The sequence below is a fragment of the Eutrema salsugineum genome, unplaced genomic scaffold (assembly GCF_000478725.1).
Source record: "Eutrema salsugineum unplaced genomic scaffold, Eutsalg1_0 scaffold_1, whole genome shotgun sequence".
Lineage (NCBI taxonomy): Eukaryota > Viridiplantae > Streptophyta > Magnoliopsida > Brassicales > Brassicaceae > Eutrema > Eutrema salsugineum.
Genome location: NW_006256909.1, coordinates 15,068,993 through 15,086,885, shown reverse-complemented (window position 1 = coordinate 15,086,885; position 17,893 = coordinate 15,068,993). Strand labels below are relative to the sequence as shown.

General features: G+C 49.5%; 2 protein-coding genes across 2 annotated transcripts; both read left to right on the top strand.

The window, feature by feature from the left end:
• The first annotated feature begins 1,259 nt into the window (after nt 1-1,259).
• Nucleotides 1,260-3,926, top strand: LOC112082054 (uncharacterized protein At3g60930, chloroplastic-like). Its single transcript, XM_024149146.1, has 5 exons — nt 1,260-1,864; nt 1,972-2,183; nt 2,234-2,638; nt 2,752-3,083; nt 3,156-3,926. The coding sequence occupies exons 1-5, from the start codon at nt 1,260-1,262 to the stop codon at nt 3,924-3,926; spliced, it is 2,325 nt and encodes a 774-aa protein (XP_024004914.1).
• An 11,105-nt stretch (nt 3,927-15,031) lies between these two features.
• Nucleotides 15,032-15,991, top strand: LOC112082053. The gene has a single exon (XM_024149145.1). It carries the CDS (start codon nt 15,032-15,034, stop codon nt 15,989-15,991), a length of 960 nt encoding a protein of 319 aa, XP_024004913.1.
• Nucleotides 15,992-17,893: the final 1,902 nt, after the last annotated feature.

Here is a 17,893-nt window from a genome sequence, read left to right as displayed (position 1 = left end):
TTGGGGTGAAAACCGACCCCAACAGTTAGCCCCCTAGCTCGTCAGTTTCGGAGGCGAGAGTGACGAGGTCCATTACTCTTGATAGTGGGATAAACCATCGAGTCAAGCTGTTATGACGTAAGCCCAGATGAGGTGTTTTGGGAATGAAAACGCCGAGGCGTTCCCAAGGAGTGCCGAGGGTACCGAGGTGTTTTGAGAGGGTACCGAAGATGCCGAGGCAAGTTAAGGACGAGGCGATTTCGTTTAGTAATGATGAGCCGCGACGAGGCGATTTGAGAAGGTTATGCCGAGCCGAGTAAATGGCGAGGCGTTTCGAGAGAAAGTTTGTGCCGAGCCATTTCATTAACGACGAGGCGTTTCAAGAGAGAGAGAGTTAATGCCGAGCCGTTTTGTTAACAACGAGGTGTTTCGATAGAGAGCTAATGCCGAGCTATTTTGTTAACGACGAGGCGTTTCAAGAGAGAGCTAATGCCGAGCCGTTTTCTTAACGACGAGGCGTTTCAAGAGAGAGAGAGCTAATGCCGAGCCATTTTGTTAACGACGAGGCGTTTCAAGAGAGGGCTAATGCCGAGCCGTTTCGTTAACGACGAGACATTTCAAGAGAGAAAGCTAATGCCGAGCCGTTTTGTTAACGACGAGGCGTTTCAAGAGAGGGCTAATGCCAAGCCGTTTTGTTAACGACGAGACGTTTCAAGAGAGAGCCAATGCCGAGCCATTTCGTTAACGACGAGACATTTCAAGAGAGAGAGCTAATGCCGAGCCGTTTTGTTAACGACGAGGCGTTTCAGGAGAGGGCTAATGCCGAGCCGTTTCATTAACGACAAGACGTTTCAAGAGATAGCCAATGCCGAGCCGTTTCGTTAACGACGAGGCGTTTACTTTGGTAAGATATCGGCCGAAAACTTGGGTATCCCAACTGTTGATCTTCCGAGAGAAAATTCCTGATCTATTGGCGCATGCAACCGACGCAGTTCGGTCTAGCCGTTTCACCGCGGATCCCACGCGCTGTTGGACGGTTTCCCGAGGTTTACACGGAATTCACGCGCTTCGGTTTTCCTATAAATAGGTGAGCTCCTTCATTCTTCCTCATTATCTTCAGACTCACTCGTTTTCACTAAAGGTAGCTCTCCCTTCTCTCTTCTATCTCTCTCTAGTTTATTTATTTTCCGGCTAGGGTTTCTGAGATCTCCGCCGTTCCAGATCTTTTTCCGGCGGAGGTTCGCCGAGTCGTGCTGTAATTCTTGTATAAGTCGTAAATTATGTCGAGCCGCTCCGACGATTCATTGGATTCACTTTTTCATTACGAGCCGAGCCGCGTAGATGCCGAGGCGAGAGGTGCGACAGAATCCTCCGAGACGTCTGTTTCACCGAGCCCTTCCAATCGTTCATCTGACGAGGCGTCAAATCATGCAAATCCGTCAGATGTCGGCTCTCCGGATGACGAGCCATCGGTTTCGACGAGCCATCCCCAGGATCCCGTTCCTGATGAAGACATTAATCACGCCGCACTTAAAACCGAGGAGGAGGCGTTTCCCTTTGACCTTTTCGAGGCGAAGCGTGAATTGGAACGTCTCATGGCGTCCAGAGGCGTTTCCACATCTGGGCGAGGGCCACGAGTTAAGAGACAAAAACCTGACCCGCCTGGCTCTACGCTTTGCTCCCTTGAGTCGCTCGAGGCGTTGAGGCATCGCTTCGGGATATCCGAGGTGGTGGAGTTCGTCGTTCCAGAGAAGAGCGACCGAGCCGACAAGCCTCCAGAGAATCACTTCACTCTGTACGAGGCGTTCTTCGAGCTTTGCTTTCTCTGGTTCCCGATCCCCGGGGTGATCCTTGAATATCTCTGGAAACACGGGATCTTGATTGGGCAAATCATGCCGAGGGGATACGGCATATGATTGGCATCTTAGTTCGAAGCTTCGAATGCTGACTTGACATCGAGCTGAATCATCTGCTGAACTTGCTGGAAATCAGGAAAGCTTTGAAAGGAAATAGATTCTATATTTCCAACAAGGCGAAGCGACGGATCATAGGCGGTTTTCCCAGCAAGGATCAGTTTTGGACTGAACGCTTCTTCTACGTCTTGGTGAACGCGGCGTCGGTCGGCACGTTCAAAAAACCAAGACCGCTTGGGGACCACTTGGTAGCCGACCCGAAGCTTTGCCTCGGCTCGGAACTGTTTTTTGGTATCCTCTTCCCTTACTGAAATTTTTTTCTTTTTTGCTTTGTTTTGCAGTTCGGTGCTTTCTTCCCCCGATTCCCGACGACCTCTTTGTTGTTCGAGACTCTCTTTCGGCTCGGAAGGTCAATTGGAGGAAGAATTTCACCCTCGAGAGAGTAGAGAAAGCCCGAGCTATCCTTGCCGGAGTCCCTGTCAGTTCTTCATCTTCCATCTCCTCAAGGGATACACGAGAGAAAATGGTGATAATCGCTCTGAGAGATAGGAAGAGGCGTGAAGAAGAGGCGGCTGCGAGACGAGCTGCCGAGGCGGCTCAAGCGCAGACCGAGGCGGTTCCAGGGCAAACCGAGGCCATCCCTCAACCTGACCCGCCGAGCCGGGAAGGAGGCGAAATGGTCCGAGCCGCTGAAGGCAACACCGCTGAGGCGGTCGAGACAGATGCAGCGCCCGAGGTGGAACCAGGTGAAATTATTCCTGAGGTGTCCAAGGAAACACCGCCGAGGCGGTCGAGAGAGATGCAGCGCCTGAGGTGGAACCAGGCAAAATTATTCCCGAGGTGTCCGGGGATGATTCAGCGGTGCGGAGCAAAACTCCTTCGAACTCCGCCATTTTAGCCCTCCCGAAGTCGACGAGGCCCCCGACTTCAGTTGTTCAGAAACATGACTCGAGCCGAAAACGTTCGGCCGCTGACAAGGGGAAGGGCGTTGCTGTTCAGAAGGACGAGCCGTCCAAGAAGAGGCGGAAGCCGACGCCTGGGGACCCCGCCGTGCGCAAGTTGGTCGTTGACGACCCCGACGCCTCCGCCGTCATGTTCTCGCGTGTAAAAAACGCGAACACGCGTTTTCCTCCTCCAGAGAAGCTGAGGAGGCCGAGGTCATACGGCGCGATGGCACAGCGCGGTACCAAGGTACGTTCTATTTGCTTTCCTTTATTTTCGCAAATTTTTACTAAGTGTTTAACGCGAGTTTATTCTTTGCAGTTTGTTGCGGCCATTAACGACCTGATGGCCGAGTACGAGGCGGACCTGTCTAAGGTCGAACGTCGCTTGGACAAGGCCCGAAATGAGACCGCGGCGTCAAGGGCAAAGCTGGAAGAGGCTCAGAACGAAGCCACGGCGGCAAAGGGGAAACTTGACGAGGCAATGTCCAGAGTGTCGAGGCTGGAAGAGGAGAAGATAGTTCTCCGCGCCAACGTTGACAAAGTTTCTGCCTCGGTGATTCGCCTGGAGGAGGCAAGGAGAGCCAAAAGCGCCGAGGTGGCGTTGCTCAAAAGGCGTATTGAGGCCAAGGATGCTCTGTTCGAAGCCAAGGTTAAACGTGCGAAGAAGGAGGCGAGGCGAGAGCTGACCGCTAAGTTTCAGGAGCGCCTCGCCAAAGTAGAGGAGGGTCTGGCCAAGCTCGAGAAGGCCAAAAACGACGAGAACGATATGGGGCAAATCAAGGGCAACCTTGCGATGATTGTCGTCATGAAGAAACCAGACGCCCCAACGCTCGATGATGAGGAGGCGCAGCTAAAGAGCTGGGAGAGCAAATATGCTGACGACGACGCGTATGAGCGCATTGCCTCCGAGATTCAAGGCGAGCTGGTTTTCTCGCCCGTATCGCCGGACTCGGTCGACACCAGCCTTGGTAACGAGCCGCTCGAAGAGACAGCGGCCAACTTAGGCGTCGTAGATCCAAATGGATCGAACGCGGGTACGCCGGTCCTCTCGAACCTCCTTGCCGAGCGTGAAACGCGGTGCGCGGCCTGATACTCTCTGCTTTCCCCTATTTTGTCTCACATGCTTCTGTACTTAGGATTTTTATCTGCTTTTTGAACTCGTATGTTACTGGTGCCTGGATGGCTTTATCCACCTGACAATTGTTATTTCTTTTGCATTTGGTTATGTTATTCTTTTCCTTAGCCGTTTTCTGAGAATGTTTACGAAAACTATTGCCTTAGAGAAAATTGTCAAGGATGAAAATTGCTGTGTCGAGAATGATTTTGATTGCTTCCTTAGCCGAAATTTTTGAAATTGATAGAAATACGGGCTAAGGGGTGAGTTGTTTTAAGGATCTCGTTTGGATTCTTAATCCCGAGCTGGGAGTTTGTTTTGTGACGCGTCTTTTAGGTGATTCTGGCAATGCCGAGCCGTGTTTAACGATGAGGCATTTTCGCTGTGAATGGTGCCGAGCCGTGTAAACGACGAGGCATTTTTTTGTTGCGTGGTGCCGAGCCATGTAAACGACGAGGCGTTTTCGCTTTGCATGGTGCCGAGCCGTGAAAACGATGAGGCGTTTTGTTTTTGTTAGCCAAGGATGATTTGGTAGTCATATTGAATCTGACTATGGACCGGTGTTTCCGAGAGGATGAGTATGTTTGTCCGGGTTTTAAGAGTTTACTTCGGTTTTAGAGAAAGCGATGTAGTCTCGACTTATATTCTCGTGTGCGATAGTAAACCGTGGCGACCTGATACGTTTTTGGTCTGATATTTGTATAGCGCGCTTAATTTTTATCCGTAGAGGATGTAACTTGCACCCTCGTCCTAGGAAAGGTGGTAAAAGTCCGTTTAGAGAACTTTGTATTGGTTGCCCCATTGTGGCCAGCAACGAGACGAGGCGTTCGGAGGCTTAGTTTGCTGAACTGAAACTGAGGACCGATTAAGGTCCGAGGTGATCAGGTCATGATATCATGCCGAAGTGGTATGATTACTCGCCGAAGTGACGAGTGAAAGAATTTAAAAATCCAAACTTGTTAAAATAATTTGTTGATTTAGAAAGAATGAGAAACTAGCCGAAGCGATAATGAACGAACTAGAAATCCAAGGTAAACGTGAAATAAGTAGATGATTCAAAACGAACTGAGAATGTGCTGAAGTGACGATGTTCCTAAGTGAGCAAGCTAAAATTGTAGAATTAAAGGAGGTATGTGTATACGTACCCACTCCCCCCCCTTTTTTAGGAGGGGGGACAGCTGAACCCGTTCGAGGACGGGCTGCCTACGTACCCTTTGCAGGGATCAAGCCGTCCCGTAGTTCATGCTGGCCGTGATGTAGCTTTAGTGATAATACTTCTTTAGATGCATTGCGTTTCATGATCTTGGATCGCCTCGTCAGCTAGTGTCGCGAGTTCGTAGACTCCTGGACAAACCACTTTTGTAACCTTGTAAGGACCTTCCCAATTTTCTCCGAGCTTTCCTGCGTTCTTGTCGGCAGTGTTTTGGAAGACCTTCCGGAGGACGAGCTCTCCTTCTTTGAATCTTCGACTACAAACGTTTTTGTTGTAGTATCTCGCCGTTGCTTGTTGATAGTTCTGGATTCGAATTAAGGCTTGGTCGCGCTTTTCGTTGATTAGGTCGAGCTCATCTAGCATCATTAAGTGGTTCAAGCCCTCCTGTCCTGGTAGAAGTTTTCGTTGAATACCTGGGAAATCCACCTCGGGGGGAATTACGCACTCTGTTCCGTAGACCAAAGCGAATGGAGTTTCCCCGGTTGCTCGGCGCGGAGTTGTCCGATGAGACCAAAGGACTCCTTCGAGTTCGTCTGCCCACCGTCCTTTCTTGGCATCGAGTCTCTTTTTCAGACCGTCGAGGATCTTGTTGGTTGCTTCGGCTTGCCCGTTCCCTTGAGGGTATCTTGGCGTAGATTTGCTTAGGCGGATTTTCCACTTTTCGCATAAGGCTCCAAAGCGTGTTGAGATGAATTGGGATCCGTTGTCGGTGACTATCTCGTAGGGAACCCCGTGTCTGCAGATGATATTTTTCCAGACGAAGTGTTCGACTTGAACATCCTTTATGCTTGCGTAGGAATCGGCTTCGACCCACTTGGAGAAGTATTCCGTGAGGACGAGCAGAAAACGCTTATGCTTCGAGCGATGTAGAGGTCCGACGATGTCCATCGACCATCTCATGAACGAATAAGGTGACGAAATTGACGAGAGCAACTCGGTAGGTTGATGAATTGTTGGAGCGTTCCGCTGACATTTCTCGCACTTCGCCGTAAATTTCTCGCAGTCCTTGACCATCGTGGGCCAGAAGTAGCCGTGCCGTTTTATCTTGATAGCGAGCGACCTTTCGCTGGAATGGTTCCCGCACGAGCCGTTGTGCACCTCGTGCATGATCTTTCTTGCCTCCGCTCCTTCGACGCATGTCATGAGAGGCCCTGAAAACCTCCATTTAAACACCTCGCCATCGACGAGGACATACCGCGCGGCCTAAGCTTTTAGTTTGCGGGCTTCCCATTTGTCGGTTGGCACTTCTCCATCGGCGATATACACTCGGATAGCTCCGAGCCATTCTTTGTCGCAGCCGTACTCCGGCTCGGCTGGTGAGGCGTCTTCATCCATAGGAATGGCTTCGTCGTCCTCTGGTTCTTGTTCAGGAGGATTTATCAGCCGAACTCCTTCCACCTCTTCGTTGCCAGGACGTTTGATGAATTCGACTGGGATCGTCCGTCGGAGGTCTGGGTCCGAGGTCGAAGCGAGTGCTGTCAAGGCGTCGGCCGAGGTGTTTTCTCCTTGGGGGATTCACGTGAGTCAAACTTTTGCACCAACTCTCGGACCACCTTGAGGTAGGCTCCCATTCGTCCGTCCTTCACCTCATATTCTCCGTTGAACTGGCATGCTACGAGCTGTGAATCACACAAAGTCCTTATCTTTCGAACCCCGATTCTCTGCGCTAGTCATATGCCGGCGATCAGTGCTTCGTATTCTGCTTCGTTGTTCGAGGCGTGGAAGTTCAGGCGAAAAGACGGCTCCAATATTTCACCGGTGGGAGAGGTGAGACGGATTCCTATTCCCGAGCCGTGTTTAGACGACGAGCCGTCGACGTGCAACGTCCATACTTTGTCTAGAGTCGGCTCGTTTGTTGCTTCGGCTGGTCGTTCAATGAGAAAATCTGCGAGCACTTGTGACTTTGCAGACGATCTGTTCCGATACTCGATGTCGCATTCGCTTAGCTCTATGGCCCACTTGGCGAGCTGACCGGATTGGCTGGGGCTGTGTAGGATCGAGCGCAGCGGAAGTGTAGCGAGCACAACAATCGAATGTGATTGAAAATACAGGCGCAGTTTGCAAGCTGAGACTACGACGGCTAGGGCGACCTTCTCGATCTAGGGGTAGCGGGTCTCGGCGTCGGTCAGTGTCTGGCTGATGTAGAAAATGGGTTTTTGCTCGGATCGTTCTTCTCTGATAAGCACTCCGCTTACAGCTGTAGCAGACACTGCGATGCAGAGGAAGAGCGGCTCTCCTTCGACTGGTTTTGCTAAGATCGGTGGGCTCGCCAGATTATTTTTCAATTCCTGGAAAGCCGCTTCGCATCGCTCGTCCTACTCAAATTTCTTCTTTCCTCGGAGGGTGTCGTAGAAGGGGAGGCATTTGTCTGTGGAACGGGAAATAAACCTATTTAGCGCGGCGACTCTTCCGGTGAGCCTTTGCACTTCCCGCTTCGTCCTTGGAGAGGGCATCTCAATTAACGCCTTGATTTGCTTGGGGTTTGCTTCTATGCCTCGGTGAGTTACCAGATAGTCGAGGAATTCTCCTGAGGTTACCGCAAATCTGCACTTCGCCGGGTTTAGTTTCATGTTGTGCTTGTTCAATTGCTCGAAGCATTCCCGTAGATGCGTGACGTGGTCTTCCTCCTTGAGTGATTTGACTAATATGTCGTTGATGTATACTTCCATGGTTTTTCCGAGCTGAGCCGCGAACATTTTATTGACGACCCGCTGATACGTTGCTCCTGCATTCTTGAGCCCGAACGGAATGACTTTGTAGCAGTATATCCCGCGATCAGTTATGAATGCCGTTTTTTCCCGATCATCAGGATGCATCAGGATCTGATTGTAGCCGGAGAACGCGTCCATAAATGTTAACAGTCTATTCCCTGCAGTGGCTTTGACGAGCCGGTCGATGTGTGGCAAGGGAAAGCTGTCTTTTGGGCACGCCTTGTTCAGGTCAGTAAAATCTACACAGACCCGCCACTTGCCGTTCTTCTTCTTCACGACCACCGGATTTGCGAGCCAGTTCGGATATTTGGCCTCGGTGATTGATCCTACTTTGAGTAACCTCTCGACTTCGTCATTCACTGCTTTAGCTCGTTCGGGGCCGAGATTCCTTCTTTTCTGCTTGACTGGTTTAAAGGTCGGATCCACATTCAGCTCGTGACAGGTTACGTCGATTCTTATGCCTGGCATATCTTCCGCTGTCCAGGCAAAAGTGTTGATGTTTTCCTTGAGGAGGGAAAGGAGTTCGCTTCTCAGAGGCTCTTCAAGTTTTGTTCCTATTTCGACGCATCTCTCCGGACGCGCCTCGTCTATGCACACCGAGTCCACCGCGTCACATACCGGCTCGGCGCGTGTTTCGCGGCTCTCCGCGATCTGTAATTGCTATAAGAGTTTCAAGAGCTCGTTCACGGGCTCTCGGTCTGTCTTCATCTTTTTGCGGTCTATGTCTGCTCGTGCGTTGGTGACGGGGTTCCTCAGCTTGTGTTCGGCTAGGCAGCACATTCGTGACTCCTTCAGATTCCCCCAGATCGTTTTGACACCTGCTGGAGTTGGGAATTTGAGGCAGAGATGATAGGTGGAGGATACCGCCCTCATCCCGTTGATCCACGGAGTTCTCATGATCACATTGTAGATTGCTGGGTGATCAGTGACGCAGAATTCGACGATCTTAGTGACTCCGCCAGCTACCACAGGAAGCCTGATCGTTCCCATAGTCATCGTCGTTTCTCCTGAAAATCCGGTTAGAGGTTTGGGGATTGCTTCCACCTCGGAGAGATCGATTCCCATTCTCCTGAGTGTTTCCGTGAAGATGACGTTCACTGAGCTTCCAGTATCGATGAGCACCCTTGCCACGTCATGATCCCTGATCGTTAACTCGATCACCAACGGATCGTTGTGAGGTCGATCAATTCCTGTCGTTTCCTCCTCGGCGAAGGAGATTACTGTGTTTGGGATGTCAGTTGGTTCTATCCAATTCTCCTTTGCTTCGGCTCTGCGCTGATAGGCTTTGATGGAGGACACGGTATCTTGGTAGTATTGAGATCCACCCATGATCATATTGATCCTTTGCCTCGGCTCGGATCGCTCTTCGGGTTCGCCTCTCCTTTCGCGTTTGGAGTTATCGCTTCGTCGGGGAGGATTCGCGGGTTCCGCCGCGCCGCTCGGCTCGACTCTCTCTTGTTGTTTGTTAGGGTCGAGGTCTTTGAGGTTGACCGCGTTTTGGAGCTCTCCCGCTGCAATCTTAGCTGCGAGCTTTGCTCCTAAAGTTCAGCATTGAGCCGTTGAGTGGCCGTAGGTCTGGTGATACTCGTAGAAAGCCTTCTCGTCGTAGTTAGCGGACTTTCTTACCCAAGTGTTGTTACGCGGCTCTCCTCTTCCGCGTCCGGCGCCTACCTGGTAGTTATGGGCACCTCCGCTTCTAGGTTCGTCCGAGTCCTGCGTTGTTGTGTTGTTCGCTGGGTTGCCCTTCTTCGCGGGGCACGGCAAAATTGAGCTTCGGATTGCTGCTTTCGTTGCCTCGTACTGCTCTTCCAAGTTTTTCATCTCCTCCTCGTTTACGATGAAGTCTGATGACCGGTGCAAAGCGTCTTGAATTGTTTGTGGCGTGTTGAGAGCCATCTCCCGTCGGAACTCGGATTTGTACCACAAAGATCGTTTCAGAGCCTCGAGCGCGGCCTTGTCACTTATCCCTTCTATTTTGGACACGACTGCCTTGAATCTTGTCATGTAATCCCGAAGTGGTTCATTTGGTCCTTGGGATAGTGTCCACAGGTCGGCATCAGACGTTCCTCGAAAACCATTCGAGTGCGGCTCCCTTAAGATGCTCCACGAAGAGCAGGCATAATCCGGCATCTACTTCACGCTCGGTGAGTTTAGCGGCGTTCTTTGTGAAGGCTCGTCCCATTGCTATCCAAAACGCTGTGATGTGTGCTTTCGGATTGGTTGTTCCCTCGTAGAACAGGATTCTCACTTTCCCGGGCTCGGAAATCCTTGCCTCCGTGATTCTTGCCGTGAATGGAGTTCTCTGGGTTTCTTCAAGCATTCGGTCGATTTCGGGCTCGGCGCTTGTTGCGTTGTACACTTGGGACTTCATGGCGCGTATTTCAGCTACTGTCTGAGCCATTGAGGCTCGCAGCTCCTTGAGTTCGAGAGTTTGTGCGTGAGTCATTCCCTTTGATTGAGGGGGGGGGGGCTCGCTCTCGCTCCTCTCTCCTCGGCTCGTCTTTGGGTTGTCGCCGCGGGTCGGATCGGAGACTTCGTCAGTTTGAACGCCGTTTAGTGCCGAGGCGAGCTCTTCTTGACTTATTCGCCGAGCCGAGCCGGTTTGTTGCGGATTCGTGGTTCCGTCGTTCTGCTGGGCGTCCACGTCGATCGCATCATTTTCTTCTTCGCCGGCTCGTCGCCTTGAGTTCCGGCGGAGAGGGGGCGGCTCGGTCATGTTGACTCGGGTCGCCGCGGGAGTCTGTTCGTCGAGGGGACGAAACATTGGAGTAGCCGAGGGGTTTCTTGCGCCGCTCCCTGAGGCTTCTGCAGGTGTTGAGAAATCGAAGCGTCTCCGGATTCCATCCATCGGGTCGGGAATTCCTGCTCTCCAAGTTGGGCGTAGTCGCTCAGCCGCCATCGCGTCGAGCCTCTCCGTAATCGCCTCGTTTCTTTTGTCCTGCTCGTCGATTTTCTTCATCAGCGCAGCCATCATGTTTCGGATCTCCTCTTGGGTTTCGGTCGTCGCCGTCGTTGTGCCTGATGCTGGAGCGTCTTTCTCCGCGCCGTTATCGTTGTTGTTGTTATCGTCGAGGGTGTTGCTTGCCATGTTCTTCGGATCTTAACGTCTTGTCGATTTAGAATAAGAAAGTTTTGATTCCCCACAGACGGCGCCAAATTGTGTGAGCCAAAACTCGCACAACCAGAAATTTGTTTAAGGAAAACTAAGGGATCGGAAACTTCTAGGGTTTATCATCAAGAACAGTAAGATCGAAAGAAAGTTTTTCTTGCTGTAAAAGTGTTTAGCTCTTATTGCTTAGGGTTGCAAAAGTTACAGAATGAATTGTATACATCATCTATTTATACTAATTCTCCGAACCGCCTAGCCGAGAATCTCGAGAGAGATTTTCGGAATATTTCCTTATCGCCTCGTGCGTCTCACCGCCTTTGTATTTTGCCTAGGGTTTTTATGGGCTTCGTCTCTCAAGGCCTTGGTTCAGCCCATCTGAACCTTTCCACGGCTCGGCCCATCTAACTTCTCCACGGCTCGGCCCGTCTAACTTCTCCACGGCTCGGCCCACTTGCCGTTTTAGTGGAGACATGATCTGGTCCACCTCACCGAGGCGCGGCTCGGCCCAAGCATGGTGGAGTGGGGCTCGGCCCATTTCTTACGATACGGCTCGCCCCATCTATCTTTCTTCACGGCTCTCCCTACTGCACTATCTTCACGGCTCTCCCACTTGGTGACCGCGGCTCTCCCACTTGTCTTGGTGAGCATGGCTCTCCCACTTGGTGACCACGGCTCTCCCACTTGGTGACCACGGCTCTCCCACTTGTCTTGGTGAGCACGGCTCCGCTACTTTGTCTTTCTTCCATACTTAGTCATTTTGAGATGGTTTTATCTTCTTGGGGTGAAAACCGACCCCAACACTCATCTTCCGAAAGCCTCTGTTATCTCTTTAGTACACTAACGTTAATATTTTTGTTGTTTCTTTATGTATTATAGGGTTGAAGCAACAAGAAAAACTTTGTGCAAGACAAGTTTGATTGATTATGGTTTTTTGGACAATACTGGTCCCCTGACTAAGGAATTCAAGGAGGCATGTGGTGATGGTAGGAACTTTTGTGAATGAGATTATTACATGGATAATATATCTTTCTTTTTGTGTTTGCAGGTTGTATTTTCTGTGTATTCCATGGACTTGGAGCTAATATATAATTTTATCATGGTTTTAGAAATGGGTTGAAGTTTCTCTAAATTAAAAGATACTAAAAAAAGAGTAAATAAATCTTGAAAAGAATATGAATACAGAATAGTGTTTCTGGCTAATGGTTAGTCTTTGCTTGTCACCTCATTTTAGCTTAGATTACCATGCTTTCTTCGGCTGGAATGAAGCTCTGAATTCAGTTATATTCTACTTATCAGATGTAAACTATTAATACAGTCTTACCATGGTGACCTTTTGTTTTGTAAGGTGTGGAATATCGTTACAGAATGAAAAGTGAATCAGTTGGTCTCCTTTTCACTGGTTGCATATTCCATAACTGCTTTTGTAAAGACGTAAGCAAGTTATCACTTTTGAAAATTTTGATGGTTTCAAGTGAATAACATTTTAGCCTTTGTCTAAAACATCAAAGGATATCATACTCCTTTTGGAGGAAGGTGAAGTGAAACCGATGACATAACAAAGCTTAGACTCTTTAGTAAGTCATAGATTGTTAATTTGAGTTTTGATTTAATTATATGTTGACTTGCTTCAATATTGGCTGATAACTCATTGAAGGCTCACCCTGTAAAGTATGGGTTAAGATGGAGCTTTGGAGAAGATAAATGCTGGATTTCTAAGGTTTGGGATCAAATTTTTGGGGTAGCATACAAGTGGCATGGACTGCCTACGAAGGCAAAAACCTCCTTCTTCTTGTTCACCGCCGGTCCGCCCACTGCTTCTTTCATAGATGTCGTGCAAAGTGGTTCCTCCGCTAATGGATGCCTATTCTGTTCTCCTGCTCCTGCCCCAGCTCAAGAGTTCAAACGATTGTGTGAACTATAGAATTTGTGTGTTCGATTTTTAGCACGAACAAAATTCAAAATGTAAATGAATTATTGATGATCATCTTAGATTCATCTATGAATAAGATGACTTTATATATGAATAATTCCTTTATGGAGGAATATGAGATATTTTTATTATGATTAACTTTAATCACTAAATTTAGTTTTTAAATTATTTAAAAATATTAAAATTTACAGTGATATATATTAGATTAAGAGATAAGCGCATAAAATAAATGTAAAATAAAATCATTAGAAAATATGCATAAACCATCATTTAGCAGATAAATATATTTTAAAAATATATATTGGACTATGAACTGATATTTTAATATACAGTACTATATATGTCTATAGTGACTAACAATAATTTGCAAAACAAAAAACACACAAAATAATATAGATAAGTGATCATTGAAATACATATGATATTAATATTGGTGACTGTTGGAGGTACGCTCCGCTACCCGGTTCGGACCGGTTAACGACCGAGACCGGCCCAATTGATCCTGGTTTATGACAGTCTTAGCCGAAATGGGTCTGGCCTGATAGCGCGGCCCGCTAGGAGATAGGCCCAGCGACGAGAGGCGGTGAGAGTCGACGAGGAAGCCCTAAGTCTTCTCCTCGTTAGTGTACTATAAATAGAGGATTCGTTACTGTAGAAGGGGATCTTTTTCGGACCCGGAGACATAGAGACCTCAATATTATTGTATCTAGTTCGTCGAGAGACCTCCGAACTGAACGAACTGTAAACTTGAAACAATTAAATAAAATCAATCTTCCGAACTCGAATTACCGAAACGACCCTAAATAAGTTGAGAACCACAATCAACAATTGGCGCCCACCATGAGTTCGATTCAGTAATCAAACTCGAAGACATGACGACTGAAAAAAGACAATCGACCTCGGTCCAGGTCGGAAGTCACGTGACAATCTGTGAGGACAACCCCACCCAGGTCTGAGGACATACAGGCGAAGATGTTCATAGCCCTGTGCGACCTCAACCTGATGTGCAACAGACTAGAGCGGAGCCGAGCTCGAGCGCTGAAGCCCGCCATGCGACGACAGCTGCCTTCGATCCAACCGCACTCATGAACTTTTTCGCTGCTCAAATGCAGGAACTGGTCCGAAGCAACGATGCCAAATTCGCGACTCTTACCGCACAGATCTCTAGCTTGCAACAAGAGTGTCCACTTAGACGACGAAACCTCATCAGCGACTTTCACGGAGAGCGAGACCCACAGCACACGGCAGCACGGTCGGTCATGCAGCAGCATTTTGAAAGTCCACCCCAGCAAGCGCGCGCTCAGCTGACTGCGTGCAACCTAGAAATCGAGCAGATGCAAGCTCAACTGCGAGAAATCAGTTCCAAATTCCACCAAGCCACCAGCTCGGCACCTGAAATCGACCGTGTAATCCAGGAAGCACAGAAAACACCGTTCACTTCCCGAATTACCAACGTTCCCGTCCCCAATCTAGAGAAGTTCAAACTGCGTTCGTATGAGGGGAACTCGGATCCGAGACATTTCCTTACATCGTTCGGCATCGTGATCAATCGACTCAAGTTCACCTCGGCTGAACAGAAGGACGCAATTCAATGCCAATTGTTCGTCGAACACCTCGAAGGCATCGCACTAGATTGGTTCTCAAGATTGGAAGCCGACTCCATTGACAACTACAAAGAGCTATCGACAAAGTTTGCGAAGCATTTTTCAATGTTCATCGGACAAAAAACACGTAACTCCGAGCTGTGGGAAATATCACAAGGCGAAACCGAGTCGCTCAGAGACTTCATGGCACGGTTCAAGCAGATCGTGGCACACTGTACAGTGGACGACGAAGCCGTCCTCGAAGCGCTATATCAGAAAACGTGGTACAAATCCCCCTTTTCACAAGGAACTTCGCAGGAATCGACCACTCACTCTGGAGGACGGGCTTCACAAATCAAACATTTTCATCGCGGAAGAAGAGGAAGAAGCCGCCAAAGATCGGCAGTATTCAGCGTCAAAGCCCGACTAAACCTTGGCTGTCAAAGAAAACTCGGAAACAAAAGCCCAGCCCGGCAGGCAACACGGAGTAGTGAACCAAGACGGACCGTCAAACCATAAACCAGGGCGGCCACCAATGTCCTGGAATAAATGGAACAGAGAGGACGATACGCCACTGAGTGAACGTTTTTGCGAGTATCACGAGCGATATGGGCACAACACGGAGGAATTCCGACATTTGAGGGATTTCTTACTTCAACAATTCCGTAAAGGGGAAGTCGCCATCGCGGATTTGCCTAAGCCTAGGCCCCGACGGCCGAACCCGCGACAAAACAAACCCGGTAACCAGGAGACTGCGAAGGAAGCCGACTCCGATGAAGAGCAGGCCGCCCCCCCTAAACGAGACCGCGAAGCGCCTAACCGGGAAACGAACGTTCCCAAAACCAGGAAGAAGGTCAACATGATCATGGGAGCCCTCGAATCGTGCAACTACTCCGTCAGAGCACTGAAAGAGTATAGCCAGCAGGCATCGAGTTCGCAACCCCATACAATGGTGGCAACTGTACCATTATTATTCACTGATGCCGACCTGCGGGGAGTGCATAACGATTGCCTCGTCGTCGAACTTCAGCTCGGAGACGTCAAAGTAAACAGGATATTAATTGACACTGGGAGCTCGTTAAACGTCATATTTGAAGAAACACTTAAGAATATGGATTTCCCGGATTCTGAAATCAAGCCCTACATGGAGTCGCTAACCGGGTTCACCGGAGAGAAAACAAGGACAGTTGGAACGGTGAAGATACCAATCTATGTCGGTGGGTCGGCACGAATGATCAAGTTCTTGGTTCTCAACAAGCCGGCAATATATAACGCTATTTTGGGAACACCTTGGCTGTTCGACATGAAAGCCGTCGCTTCGACATTCCATCAATGCGTCAAGTTCCCGACCCCGTCAGGAATCTACACCCTTAAAGGAAGCCAGACCGCGTCTCGCCTATGCCACCTTATCGAGTGCAAGCTCACCCTTGCGCGAACATGCGTCATCAGCCCTTTTCAGGAAGATCGTGCGGCCGCAGTTAGTCAATTCGGTTAACCTAAGCAGAGCCGAGTTGAACAAGTTGTCATCGACCCGACAGACCCAGTAAAATGTGTTGGTATAGGGGCCGAACTCGACTACAACATTCGGGAAGCGCTCATCAATTTCCTCCAGAAGAATGTTGCAACATTCGCATGGTCCATCAGTGACATGCCCGGAATCAACCCAGATATCACTTGCCACGAACTAAATATCGACCCAACATACAAACCGATCAAGCAGAAGAGGCGCAAGCTCGGACCCGAGAAATCACGGGCAGTCAACGATGAGGTTGAGAAATTACTTAAAGCCGGCTCAATCACGGAAGTTTGGTACCCGGACTGGCTAGCGAACCCAGTAGTCGTGATGAAAAAGAACGGAAAGTGGAGGATCTGCGTCGACTTTACCGACCTAAACAAAGCGTGTCCCAAAGACAGTTTTCCACTACCTCACATTGATCGATTGGTAGAAGCGACAGCTGGCAACGAATTGTTATCTTTTATGGATGCCTTCTCGGGGTACAACCAAATACTGATGCATCCGGATGATCGGAAAAAGACTTCGTTCATTACAGATCGGGGAATTTACTGCTACAAAGTCATGCCCTTTGGCCTCAAAAACGCAGGCGCCACGTACCAAAGACTCGTGAACCGCATGTTTGCCAGTCAGCTCGGGAAGACGATGGAGGTATACATAGACGACATGTTGGTTAAGTCTCTGCACGCCAAGGACCACATAGCGCACCTATCGACGTGCTTCGATATCCTTAACAAGTACGGGATGAAACTCAACCCCGCGAAGTGCACATTCGGCGTAACAGCAGGAGAGTTCCTCGGTTATATCGTCACAGAGCGCGGTATTGAGGCCAACCCTAAGCAGATATCTGCAGTTCAGGACCTACCTTCCCCGACTTCAAAGAGGGAAGTTCAAAAGCTCACAGGTCGGATCGCCGCTCTGAACATGTTTATTTCCAGGTCGACCGACAAGTGCTTGCCGTTTTACCAGTTGTAACGAGGTAACAAGCATCATACTTGGAGTGCGGAATGCGAAGACGCCTTCAAGCAGCTGAAAACGTATCTCTCGACCCCCCCGATCTTACCCAAGCCCGAGACCGGTGAAACGCTCTTCTTATATATCGCAATTTCCGCCACGGCGGTTAGCAGCGTTCTAGTCCGAAAAGACAGGGGAGAACAACGTCCAATATTCTATGTCAGCAAATCACTAAGTGACGCCGAATCCAGATATCCAACCTTAGAAAAATTGGCGTTTGCAGTGGTAGTTTCTGCTTGGAAGCTTCGACCGTACTTCCAGTCTCATTCTGTCACCGTCTTGACCGACCAGCCGCTCCGCACCATTCTGCACAGTCCAAGCCAGTCAGGCCGCCTCGCAAAGTGGGCCGTCGAACTAAGCGAGTACGACATCGAATACAAGAATCGAACCAGCGCAAAGTCCCAAGTACTGGCCGATTTTCTGATCGAGCTTCCTAAAGAATTCGCCGTCGAACAGCCGCCCCGCGAGCTGTGGACGTTGCACGCTGATGGATCATCATCGCACCAAGGATCGGGTGTCGGATATTCCCCTGAAATCCCCGAACGGCGAAATCCTGGAAAAATCATTCCGTCTGGAATTCCCAGCGTCAAACAACGAGTCCGAATACGAGGCTCTACTTGCCGGACTGCGGCTAGCTAAAGAGCTCGGCGTAAAACATCTACACGCCTTTTGCGATTCGCAGCTCGTTGCAAGCCAGCTAAGTGGCGAGTACACGACCAAAAACGACCGAATGGATGCATACTTAAAAGCAACTAAGGCGCTCATTTCAGGATTTGAAACGTTCGAATTCACGAAAATCCCTCGCGGAGAGAATTCGTCAGCAGATGCCTTAGCCGCTCTAGGCTCCAGTTCCGACCCGCATATGAAAAG

Coding starts and splice junctions, on each gene's coding strand:
- LOC112082054 (XM_024149146.1), top strand. CDS start 1,260: ATGTCGAGCCGCTCCGACGATTCATTGGATTCACTTTTTCATTACGAG. Junction 1,865..1,971: donor AAACACGGGATCTTGATTGG/GCAAATCATGCC, acceptor GCTGGAAATCAG/GAAAGCTTTGAAAGGAAATA. Junction 2,184..2,233: donor CGGCTCGGAACTGTTTTTTG/GTATCCTCTTCC, acceptor TTTGTTTTGCAG/TTCGGTGCTTTCTTCCCCCG.
- LOC112082053 (XM_024149145.1), top strand. CDS start 15,032: ATGTCCTGGAATAAATGGAACAGAGAGGACGATACGCCACTGAGTGAA.